At 42.0% G+C, this 12,124-nt stretch overlaps 2 protein-coding genes across 4 annotated transcripts; one reads left to right on the forward strand and one right to left on the reverse strand.

Annotated features, from left to right (window-relative positions):
• Nucleotides 1-420: 420 nt before the first annotated feature.
• LOC147210025 (uncharacterized) lies at nt 421-6,455 on the forward strand. Its single transcript, XM_086129806.1, has 8 exons — nt 421-566; nt 1,112-2,243; nt 3,686-3,820; nt 4,270-4,444; nt 4,541-4,639; nt 5,317-5,408; nt 5,577-5,717; nt 5,952-6,455. Exons 1-8 carry the CDS (start codon nt 421-423, stop codon nt 6,255-6,257), a joined length of 2,226 nt encoding a protein of 741 aa, XP_085985932.1. The 3' UTR covers nt 6,258-6,455.
• A 2,784-nt stretch (nt 6,456-9,239) lies between these two features.
• Nucleotides 9,240-11,285, reverse strand: nppa (natriuretic peptide A). Of its 3 annotated transcripts, none has more exons than XM_086129827.1 (3): nt 11,155-11,285; nt 10,154-10,472; nt 9,240-9,546 (listed from the first exon to the last, which is right to left on the reverse strand). In XM_086129827.1, exons 1-3 carry the CDS (start codon nt 11,263-11,265, stop codon nt 9,542-9,544), a joined length of 435 nt encoding a protein of 144 aa, XP_085985953.1. In that variant the 5' UTR covers nt 11,266-11,285; the 3' UTR covers nt 9,240-9,541. The 3 variants fall into 3 exon arrangements, with proteins under 3 accessions (XP_085985953.1, XP_085985946.1, XP_085985962.1); XM_086129820.1 differs by having other exon boundaries at nt 9,240-9,551; XM_086129836.1 differs by lacking the exon at nt 9,240-9,546 and having other exon boundaries at nt 10,149-10,472.
• Nucleotides 11,286-12,124: the final 839 nt, after the last annotated feature.

Consider the following 12,124-nt stretch of genomic DNA (forward strand, 5'->3'; position numbering starts at 1 on the left):
CAATCTTGAAAATAGTTTATATTGAAAATATACAAACTTTTCTCTTGAAAATGTAGTATGCAAGTATTTAGTTCAAGGAATATGCAACTTTTTTGAATCTCAAATGCATGATTTTAATTTTTAAAAGTAAAGAATTTCATCATCCATAAGCATGGACAAAATAATTCTCATACAATTATGATTTTTATCTTGTCCAGCTCCGGAGCTATAGGGTGGCCAAGGTTGGTCAAGACCAGACTGTCTGTCTGACTATATGCTTTTATTTTGGAGCACACAAACGGAAGTTAGCTATGGCCTCTTACTGAATCTTACTTCATACTATCCATTTACCATTCCTGCCCACGGCAATTGATCCATCGTTTGAGATGACGGTCCTGTGAGCAGCCAGTACTAAAGAGGAAACTTTGCAGCACAAGTCTCATGTCAACGCTGGAATTGATGAAAAAGGATTGTTTTGCATCTGGGACACTGTCCTCAGCTTCTCTAAAAAGACGATTCATCAAAAAGGGAAGAGTCGCTCCAAGTGCCAACTGCAAAGATGTGAACACAGACTGTCATCTGTGCAGGTGAGAGCAGAATATAGATACCATTTGCACTGCTTGTTCCAGGAAACCTGGGAAATGTGTTCACCTTTATAAGCAAATTAAGTAAACCAACCTCCTTTTTTATTTTTTTATTGTTGATATAATTATTTTTCTTTTTTTTTGGTCAGAAAATGTGTTATGGCTTGATGAATCCACGGCTGAACTTTTTGGCCATAATTCCAAAAGTGATATTCGATACAAAAACAACACTGTTCATCACCAAAAGAAAACCTTATCTACAGTGAAGTGTGGTGGCGGCAGGATTGTGTAAATTAGCCCCGCTCTTACATAATAGTGGGGCGCAAACACAGAACAGCTCACAGGCACATTTTCAAAAATGGGCAGAGTACTAAAGATTTGTTAAATTGTGTAATTTCACACTTGATGGGGTGGGCAGACACGCCTGAGACCAAAATATTGGTATGAAAACGAGCGGAAAAAGTCAGTTTTCCATTGTATGTTCTCTATAGGCCCAAGAATAACACCCAGAATGACATGTTGTTGTATACTGTCCGTGATAATTGCAGGTGTTTCCTATTTTCCAACTCCGGCAGTGGTCGGACTGTTCGTCGGATTCTGACAGCTTGCCTGCTGTCTTTCCTGGCCCTGCTTGGCTCTGTATCCATTGACCTCAGCACCAATTTTGCATTGCTCCACTCGACTGAGGCTGCTTACGAAGAATTGGCTTCGTGCCGGACGGCAGCCATCTTGGACCTGGTCAGTAAGCTTCAACTGGTGCGCCATTTGTTAAGCAAAGACGTGGGGAATGAGACGTTCAATGCCAGTGTTTCTGCGGTTGTGTTGCCCATCTTGGATCTGTGTGGTGGCATAGTGGGCCACAGAGATGGCTATGGGCTTCATTGCCACGATAGGGTGGCTGAATTTTGCCAGGAGATTGAAAGGAGCGTTCATGAATTAATGCGCCCTTCACTGGTTGCAAATACAACAACTGAAAACGATACCTCGGCTCTGAATGCGTTCATTAGAGGGCTTCTTGATATGTGGGTTACAGAAGAAGAAAGTCTCAGCAAAGCCAGACATGACTCAAACTGGGGAGATGTTCTATCTGCAAGGCTTCTGCTCACATTCAAAGAACTCAACCACCAGTTACAGGACTTCCCCAATATGGCAGCGTTACCTGCTTTCCAGGACAAGTGGACGTTTGTGTTAAAGTACCTGAACTTGGCTGCACTCATGACAGAACAACTGCATGACTGCTGGTTTGAGAACATTGATGGAAAGTTCAACTCGAGCCAGTATTTCAAACAAATCTTCAACACAAATCTTTGGGACATCACAGACTCAAACAAAAAGCTGTCCGGCTCCCACACCGGACTACAATTGCTGAATGACACTCAGCAGTGCTTGTTTGAGCGTGCGGTGCCGGCACTGCGAATGACATCTCGCTCGGTGTCTTCGGGCCTCAGTATGAAGATCAGCCTTCTGGCAATTGCCTGCCTCATCTACCCAGTGGTCATGTTCTCTTTCAAGCAAATGACTGAGTGGATTCAAAATTATGCACGCAGTTTAATAGAGAAGACGGAGGACCTGAGACGTCAAAGACAGCTGGCCGAAGATCTGCTGCATCAAATGCTGCCAAAATCAGTCGCGAAACAGCTCCGCCGGCATAAACACGTAGAGGCGGAGAGCTATGAGAAGGTTGGTGTGCTAGAAATTCACGGACAAAGCCGCAATGAACATCGGGTTGATTTTTCTCATGCATTCTAATATATAAGCGGGTGCAAACACAATAGGGGGGCGGCCCGGTAGTCCAGTGGTTAGCACGTTGACTTCACAGTGCAGAGGTACCGGGTTCAATTCCAGCTCCGGCCTCCCTGTGTGGAGTTTGCATGTTCTCCCCGGGCCTGTGTGGGTTTTCTCCGGGTGCTCCGGTTTCCTCCCACGTTCCAAAAACATGCATGGCAGGCTGATTGAACACGCTAAATTGTCCCTAGGCGTGAGTGTGAGTGCGCATGGTTGTTCGTCTCTGTGTGCCCTGCGATTGGCTGGCAACCGGTTCAGGGTGTCCCCCGCCTACTGCCCGAAGACGGCTGGGATAGGCTCCAGCACCCCTGGTGAGGATCAAGCGGTTCGGAAAATGAATGAATGAATGAATGAACACAATAGGCGTGTATTTGATCAGGTCCCTTGCTCAAGAGTCACTCTGCAGTGCTCTGAAGCAATCCGGTGTCTTATCAGGACCATTATCCAAGTTTCTGTTTTGATATTTGCTCTTTTGAGCTGTTCGATTTTTTTTTAACCCTTCGCAGGACTCGAAAGCAAAACATGAGACTCCACATTTAGTCTTTAGAGATGAGTTTGTTTTTTCTAGAGCCAAGTCACTTCCAACTGAATTTTGATTTTGAATCTGGCATATCGGTCAGGAAAAAAAATCATAGTTCTCATGCTTGAATATTTCGACATATCCTTTTATTTTGTAATGTAGGCTTTTGTATCATGTTCCAGTCCATAAATTCTCTGATTCCTGGAAAACACATTCTGAGCTTTTAATATTGAGGCTGCTGTAAGGAGGCTACCATCGCATCATCTGCAGACACGCTGAATGAACGTGTCTTTGCTCCCTTTGTAGCTATTGTTGACGTAATTACCTATAATTGCTCTGTTCCATATTCATCAGAAGATAAAACAAGTTTGATAGGTGAAAATTGCATTTGGATTATTGAAGAGGTTTGAACAGCTGTACTAAAAGCACTCGGTGCAGCGGAGTGCGGGGGTTGGGCGGCTCTAATGCTGTGAATTCAACTGAAGGCTCCTTTTCAAACTGATGTTGAACTTTGGACTATCAGAAAACATAATTGAAAAGTAATTATTTGGAAAATGAGCATCAATATGTCGTTTTTTTTTTTTGCTTTTGTTTTTTAAAGAGCAAGCACTGTTGGAAAAACAGACTGAAGTTATATCATTGTTTGGAGCTTCAACAACCAGCGGTGTGGGATGGGAACTCAAAATGAACACATTTTGAGCTCTTTATGTGAAGCAGATATTTTCCAAAACCAGCGTTCACCCCAACCTTCTGTCTCTGTGGAAAAAAAAAATCCAAAAGGAACCTTCAAAGTAAATGTTCATTTATTCTATCCTAGGTGACCATTTTTTTCTCGGACATTGTGGGTTTCACCTCCATCTCAGCCTCCTGCACTCCTTTACAAGTCGTGGAGATGCTCAACAACCTCTACGTTTGCTTTGACACACGAATAGACTCCTATGATGTATACAAGGTGATTCAGGATCGAGAAAACACACAAACACCAATTTAAGATGGCAAACACAAGGAAACGACAAAGCTTGATTCTCTTAGATCACAATAATTGTTTGATTTTAAGCAAGTTGTTACTGTTGTAACTTTGACTAATGGTGACTGGAAGGGTTGCGATTTCAATTCATAGTTGTATAAAAGCCATTGTATGAATGTTTATTTATTGAGTCAAAGCAGTGAAGTATCATATCACCGCATTTTATTACCAAGTGAAGGAGAATAGCATCCATATAAAATAATGAACAGAATTTTGTGGGGTTAATAAAGGCAAATCCACAAATGCGCTTAGCTTGCAATTGCATGACCCCGATAGTCATGCAAATAATGCACCTGTATTATTGTAACAATTGAAGTTATCATTAAAAACATCCCGGTTTTTGTTACTATTGTTTTGTACGCCGTTTCGCCTAGGTTGAGACAATTGGGGACGCATACATGGTGGTGAGTGGACTCCCCGAGAGGAACGGGAACAGACATGCTGACGAGATTGCCAAGATGGCTCTGGATCTGGTTGCAGCCGTCCGACAGGTGTTCATCCCTCACATGCCCAAACAGAGGCTGCAGCTCCGAGCTGGAATTCACACAGGTCAAGGCATTTTATGGGCATGGGTTGGCTCGGTGTCATTTTGTTGTTGTTGTTTACCTCCAATGTCTTTCTGGTATTGTTTTGTGTCCCGATCAGGTCCATGTGTGGCCGGAATCGTGGGCTACAAGATGCCTAGATATTGTCTGTTTGGGGATACGGTGAATACAGCATCTAGAATGGAGTCCACCAGTCTGCGTATGTTGAGCGATGGGCACGTCCACCAGTCATTGATGTCAAATGTAAATGTTGAAGCACTGTTATAAATATGGAAACCCACCACCTCACCGTTGGGTAGTCAACATACCGTATACTCATTGGTGAACACCACAAGAAAAGTATGTCTTTTTCCAAATGGAAAAATACCTAAATGAACACCCCGAAACACAGTTCGGAAGAGTGCCAACCTGACGCGTCCGCCAGTGTCATAGATCGCTGAAGCTGCAGACCAATGGTTGCGAAATCATGTATGTGATATGATTTGTTTGAGAATCATCCGGTACTTTAAAACAATGGAGAAAAACGCTTCAGTGACAACCACATGAAATATCACAACATGTGATGGAGTGCATGCAAGAAGTGAAATACAGTACAGACCTCCAGCAAGGCCAAACATAAAACCCCCAAAAAACATGTCCAGCTGATTTGAAAATCCTGACATGCAATGTAGTAACTGATGATACTATTCCACTCCACTCCTGCTTGTTACATCCCAGGCCATTTTCAGGTGACGAAAACCGCAAATCAAAAAAGTTCTGATTAAATGTTCTAAATGTTTTTTGGGAAATAATGTATATTTCTATTCATGCAAATCTTGATCCGTCCCAAGTTGTATGTGTGTTTTAAATAGTATGTCATATTATACATTGCGACAGCTCAAAAAATCCACACAAGTTCTGCAACCTACTTGGCCCTGAACAAAGACTACGCCTACGATTTGCAGCTTCGAGGAGAGATTGAAGTCAAGGTGAGTGCAAGGGAGGCCAATCTTTTTTCTTTACCTTCACCACAGACTTAATACGGTAATAATATAGGTGTCATCCAAGTCGATTTCCCTACGATGAGGTTTACTGTGATTTCCCAATGGTCCAAATTATTTATTGCATCTAAAAATACCTCTGCCTCCTCCTGCCAGGGTAAAGGCAAAATGAACACATATTGGTTGATTGGCCATAAGAACTACAGTGTCCAGAATGACAGTCTGGTTTGCCACTGGAATCCCAACATGGCGAGAAAAAAGAAGACTGAGGCAAGCAGTGATGTCTCTGTGGGAAATGTGAGTAGAACTGGTTTCAACATTTAACGTTTTACTCTACTGGTCATTCACCAAGAAGGGCTTTCAATATTATTTTATTTTGTCACATTGCATTTGCTCTGTGATGTTTCAAAAGAGTTTTCACTTTCTGATTTCCAACAAAAACGCAATATTTGCCATAATTCAGTACATTGAATTACAATTTCTGAAATGTCATTGAATGTACCTTTTGTGTTTGTGTTTTTTTTCTGCCAGTCATCAGCAACAGTGGAGAGCCTCAGTGAAAGCGCCACCACCCCGGTGCCCAATCACACGCCACCGCACCCTCGATCCCACAAGGCCAGCCTGAGTGGTGCGGCTCAGATGGGGCCTTCAGGCAGCAGCGGTGCCAACCGGACCTCCATGATTGGGGGACTGCAGGGGGAGGAGGAGCCCTCCCTGCACAGTCAGTGCAGAGGCAGCAGCAGTGAAGACAAATGTGACATTCTGCCTGGCTCCACAAACAACAACAATAACCTCCGTCATGACTGCAATTTATATAACAGAATAAGCGATTTATAAAGTCACTCTCTCTCTCTCTCTCTCTCTCTTCTTTTTACTCAGTCTTTCATAGTTCCAGTATTAATTCATATGCCAACTTTCCCAAGTGTTGATCAGAAGTTATTTTTTCTAAAGAGCTTCTATCCTATGCCCTCCAGAGGGACCCCAAGAGCTGTGAAACAAGCACTGAGACCGCCCCCCCCCACCCCTCCCACAGCCACTTTGTGTCCAAATACTGTATAGCAGGTGTTACCAACATTTTTGAGGGTGAGAGAAACTTCATATGGACTGATTGTGTAAAGGGCTACCAAATTGACACACGTCTGAAAGAACATATTTGTCCAAAATACCTTCAATAATATGAGCATGTGTTATTTTTAATACTTGATGATTTAAATTGTCAGACATTGATCGTGTTTAAAAATGTCTCACAATACTGCCAATGTTTGCATTTTTAAATCATAATTTCTACTAGCAAATCACAATGTCCAGGCACTGGCGGGCTACTCAGGTGGTCTTCACGGGCTACCTGGTGCCCGCGGGCTCCGTGTTGGTGACCCCTGCTGCTGCTGTTTCAACACCATTTATTTTCCCCTCAATTTCAACTTTGTGGTATTACTCAGTGCAAACTTGACGCACAACTCCCCATAAGTTTGACCTTTTCAACCTAAACATAATACTCGTGTTGTTATTATCATTGGGTATTTTGAATGAGCTCATGTCATGTTTTTTTCTCATGTCTAATGCTGATGACAGTTTTCTTGAATTTCAATTTGTTTCACTTGCAACTGATTCTTCTACACCCACTAATTACCAAATGAGTCCTGACATGGAGCTTCACTAATGTGTTGAAGTATTAGTAACACTTTACAAAAGTTGAATTGGGGACTATTTGGCGCCTTGCTTGCGGGACATGTCTCTCCAAAAGTATTGGGACACGAGGCCAGTTCGTTGATTTGTGCTCTAGGCTGAAAACACTTGGGTTTGACATTATGAATTCTATCTGATCCATATGCAAATATATGGAAATAAAGACGGATATTTTCATCTCTTGTCTTATATTTGACTTTTAATGTCAAATGCAAATGCAATGCATTTCTCAATAACAAAAATAAAGGAATTGGCCGCCTCATGTTGCAATACTTTTGGATAGGAGTGAATGATTGTTTATTATTATTATTATTTTTAATGACTTCTGGATTGATGTATTTCTATTTAGAGCACTTACATTTAGTGACCGCTATTCACCATTAGTTTTCGGTTTTGGTTGTCGGCCAACTGATCAATTGTAAAAACATCAAGGGCTCTATCTTCTTAGACAGGTGCCCGTGCGCTCGGCGTAAAGCCTGCCGCATTTCCATTTTTGTGCAGGTGCTAGTGTAGTTCACCATCTTTGTGAATTTGGCAGACCGTGCTGCGACTTTCTGGGCATTCTGGCGGACCGAGGGCGTTTTGTATTCGACACCCCTGACAATACCTGCCAATTTGGCAATAGAAATTAGACTCGACAATAGACCAGATAAAAGCAGGTCTAAGTTGTGTTACAGGTGGTGTCATTTTTGATGGATCAAGGACCAGGCAGACAGATTCTGAGCTCCGTGGATGTATGTGGTGCATGTTTTTATTTATTCGGAAGTATGCCAACAGTATACATCAATTCATCTGAAACATTGTATAAATCAATTCATTGATTGAATTCTTATTCTCCATTTATCCATCCATTATCCAAGTCATGCATCCATCATATTAATCAATTTTTAAAAGCACACCCCATGACTGTGGCACAACTATGGTTCGTGCGGGGGCTATCACACATGGACGTACGATCGGGGGTGGAAGGCAGCCTTTAATTGCCCGCTTCATCGCAGCCAAATTTCCCATCATCCGCAAGTGGAGATCCTGCAATTCTTTTTAGATGTACTTTGTGCCACTGGCCAGGAAAGAAGCTGGCTGCGTTCACTCCCACAATGGTGCAAACTGCCTTTCTACCTCCTTCCTTTCTCACTGCCACAGTTGTTTTCAGTGTCATTAAAGAAGAGTGTAAATTCAGGGCAGGATGATGATTGTACATTTCGATGATCAAAAAGATGCAATCAAAACGACGATTCCAAAAGTACTGAAGTGGCACATGGTTGCAGACAGGGTGGGGGACATACAAATGAGTGGGAATGATTGTGTGACCTCAGACAATCATTTCAAAAATTGGCTGCCATCAATGCATATTTGCAGTTGCTGTTCCACTCTCATCAGACAAGTATCGCATTGTATAGTGTATCTCACTGCAGTGTACATAAAATGAAATTTGGAGCGGCGGGTTATTTTATAAACCTCAGATTACCTGATGGGGTTCCTTAAGAATCATTCTGACATGTATTTGCTGCACACAACAGTCTTCTACTCTTATTTTCTACATGGTGTTGATCATAGAAAGTTGTCTGTTGGAAAGGCTTCTGAAAACAACACGCGTGTGAGCGGCTCCGTACTTCGTTAGTGCTTGACTTTTGTGTCAGTGGTCAACATAATGTAACGTAATGTGACTTGACTGGAAGCAGTGTGACCATCTCTGTAATGTAACCCACAATAACACTTCCTATCTGCTGGTTGTCATAGATATGTGTGTGTGTGTGGGTGTGTGTGTGAAAATGTGGCTGCGACTCATTAATTCATAATTTTGTGTGTGTGTGTGTGTGTGTGTACAAACACACACACGCACACACACACAACACAAAATTATGAATTAATGAGTCGCAGCCACATTTTCATCTACGACTCATCTCAAATGTCTGCTTTTAATTTTGACAAGTTAGAAGCATTGTCAATCCTATGTTTGCTTCATTTTCACATTGTTGAGCCCTAGATTGTGGTGAATCCATCCAAACAAAATAAAAGCCTCCCCTCGAATAAATGTTTGTTTGCCCTTACACATCCTCATTCATTTCTGTCCAGGTATTTAATATTTGATGTGTGTGATTCAAAGTTGAAAACATTTTCTGAAACTGTGAAAATGGGTAAAAGAGGTTTTTATTTGTAGTTTTTAATTGAGAGCAACTCATACGGAGTTATAATGTGCTATTTTCATACAGTATACAGTCTCATGGATTCGTTACATAATAAATCATTTTGTCGACACAGACATAGAAAACAAGACACGGAGGGATACGCGCGCACGCACACACACACACACACACACACACACACACACACACACACACACACACAGTTTTTCAATGTCATATCATATATTAATTTGACTAAACTTCAGTTAATAAAGGACAAAAGGATCAGACGCGTATCCCAAAGAAGATTCAGCCTATCCTGAAAACAAAAACAAAACAAAACAGAAGAACAGAAACACTTGGTTATCAAGAGCACTACTGAATCATAAAGCACACAGTCACTCCTTTAACTGACGCACTATTTCCAATAAAACTGTGATATCGTCGTGGCTTAGATTTTGCATGCATGTGTTCGTTCGTTGCTTCAACAACTTTACTTGCACACTGACTGTTTTGTGATTCTTTCTTTCCTGAAACTAAGCTAATGTGGGGTTGAACTTTGTTCTCGATGAGCTTTTCAATGTCGGACTTTGCTGCGCTACCCAAATGAAAGAAAGTGTTCGACAATAGAGACCTCCTCAGGCTTGATCATTTTACCGGTGTTTGCAGCAGTACGATTCTCTTTTAGACACCGCAGGGTGTAGAGGTAATGCAATGTAAGCAATGTTTTATAAAAATAAACCGCATAGAGTAAATGGTGCATTTATAACAAACATCTGTCATTTATACAATTAATCTGTTTTCAATTTTGAGTACCGAGGAATGTCAAAGCAATTTTATAAGGATAGCTTTAGTTCCTCAGTTGAATTAAAGCTAAAAATATAAACAAATGTTGAATGTAATTGTTCCTTGTGCACTAACCTCTTGCAGTGTTGCAGCCCAGACCGCTTGCGTTCCCTATTCGATCCATCCTGGCACCAAAGCAGCCCGATGCCCGTTTTCTGGCCGTCACCAGCAGGTCTAGTAGGCGGTTTCTCGCACTCAAGGCCCGGTTCTGGGCTTCAGCCACTGCTTGGGATCGTTCCACTGTGGCAGGTTCTTGGTCCCTGTCCTGCTGCGTGTTCCATCCTCGGTCGGACTGGCCACGTTCTGGTTCTTGGTTCATCGTTGCATAGTCCATTTCAAAGGTGTCCTCTTGAGCTGCTTCTGCCAGAGTCTCCTCAAAGCGCTCAAGCAAAGACTTTTGCAGAAGGCAGGATGCACAAAAGAGAAGACAATATTTTTCATGAATGGTTTGAAATAGGTTATTACCTTAAGGCACGGGTGTCAAAGTCAAGGCCCGGGGGGCCAGATCTGGCTCACCACACCATTTCATGTGGCCCGCAAAAGCAAATCAAGCACATCAAGTTCCATGATGTTTGCTAAAATCTGAACCAAAATTTCAAATTGTCATATGTAATCCACAATAGCAGTCATTATTCTTGACGTCTGATTTAAAAACCAGTTATTCATCAATTTGTTGTGCACTGTGTATGTAATATGTGGAGGGGGTTAAACATTTATATGGTTTCCCAAAATTCATAACGGCCCTCCAAGGGAAACCGTAACTACAATTTGGCCCGCGAAATTGTAGCCAATTTGGCCCAAAAACTAATTTGACACCCCTGCCTTATGGTAAAGACTCAATACATGTGAAATGTTAATTTTGAGCTTTAATGTTAAATTTGAGCTTTAAAAATTCCAATGCTACATCCGATCTCCCAAGTTTTTTTTTACTTAAAAAAAATGCACGATTAGACAGATCAACCTTTATAACGTGACTTATCTTGCTCTCTCCAAGTCCTCAATTTTTTTCGACAGTCATCATTGCAGACCGCACATCCCCATTGAAAGTGTTTGTCAGTCTGACCATCCTCTCTTACCTTGAGCTCGGCCAAGTCACCGGGAGAAGAGGACCTTCCCAAACTGTGACTGCTAACCAGCGTATACCGACACAGCAGGGGCAGCAGACCCCACAGGACCACAAGCCTCATGTTATCCTTCAAATACAAGTCGCATCACAGCCACTGCTGGAAACTGCTTATATATGCACACGCACACGTACACAATTAGTCGATGGCGTCAATGGTTCCTCCTCTTGCACATCGCCTCAAGTGCATTCTAACACTTCAGCATGATAAGTCCAATGTACCTTGAAGTGGTGCTCGGAAGTGATCGTTGTGTGTGAGTCTCTGCGTGAGTCTAGGGTATAACATGTCTGTGTACGATCAGCCTTCCCAGCCAGCTGTAGCATGACCTCAGGAGCCATCTACAAGCTGTGAGCTCAGACATGGTGTTTAGTCACAGGAATTCCTCGCTGCATGCAGACAAACACCATAGTAGGTTAAAACCGGGACCCTCCACCTTAAGGCAGTGATTGAACTTGGGTGCGATTACGGTCAGTGTGGTTCATCCTCTGAACGCAATCTTCTTTGTGTCTTTCCTATTTTGGTTGTGGACATTCGCAGTGGACATGCAATAAGCAAAGTGAAGACAACAATTCTTTGTGTCGCCAATGGATAACAGTTTCTCCATTTGACTTTAGCGAGCCATGACGAATTTTACAGAGTTGACATTCCACAGTCTAACCTCTGTTAAGTTGTAAGATGGCAAGTCATGTTGAATAAAATGGAATAAGATGTCAAATGGTCTCACTATCCCTAAACAGTAAATACCCCCAACCTTGATCATTCAGAAAACTCTAATGATCATCGTTTTAAATTATAGATTAAAACGAGATATTAGTTTGACTCAAACAAATAAAGTTTGCTTACATCATTATTTCAAAGAAGAATGTTGTCATGACCATTCAGAATGATTTTTGTCTGAAGGATTTTGGCTGAGAGAAACTAG

This window comes from Hippocampus guttulatus, chromosome 1 (genome assembly GCF_054856545.1).
Source record: "Hippocampus guttulatus isolate MCC_2025c chromosome 1, RoL_Hgut_1.0, whole genome shotgun sequence".
NCBI classification, from domain to species: domain Eukaryota; kingdom Metazoa; phylum Chordata; class Actinopteri; order Syngnathiformes; family Syngnathidae; genus Hippocampus; species Hippocampus guttulatus.

Coding starts and splice junctions, on each gene's coding strand:
- nppa (XM_086129827.1), bottom strand. CDS start 11,265: ATGAGGCTTGTGGTCCTGTGGGGTCTGCTGCCCCTGCTGTGTCGGTAT. Junction 10,473..11,154: donor GTGACTTGGCCGAGCTCAAG/GTAAGAGAGGAT, acceptor CTTCTGCAAAAG/TCTTTGCTTGAGCGCTTTGA.
- LOC147210025 (XM_086129806.1), top strand. CDS start 421: ATGTCAACGCTGGAATTGATGAAAAAGGATTGTTTTGCATCTGGGACA. Junction 2,244..3,685: donor AGGCGGAGAGCTATGAGAAG/GTTGGTGTGCTA, acceptor ATTCTATCCTAG/GTGACCATTTTTTTCTCGGA. Junction 4,640..5,316: donor AATGGAGTCCACCAGTCTGC/GTATGTTGAGCG, acceptor ACATTGCGACAG/CTCAAAAAATCCACACAAGT.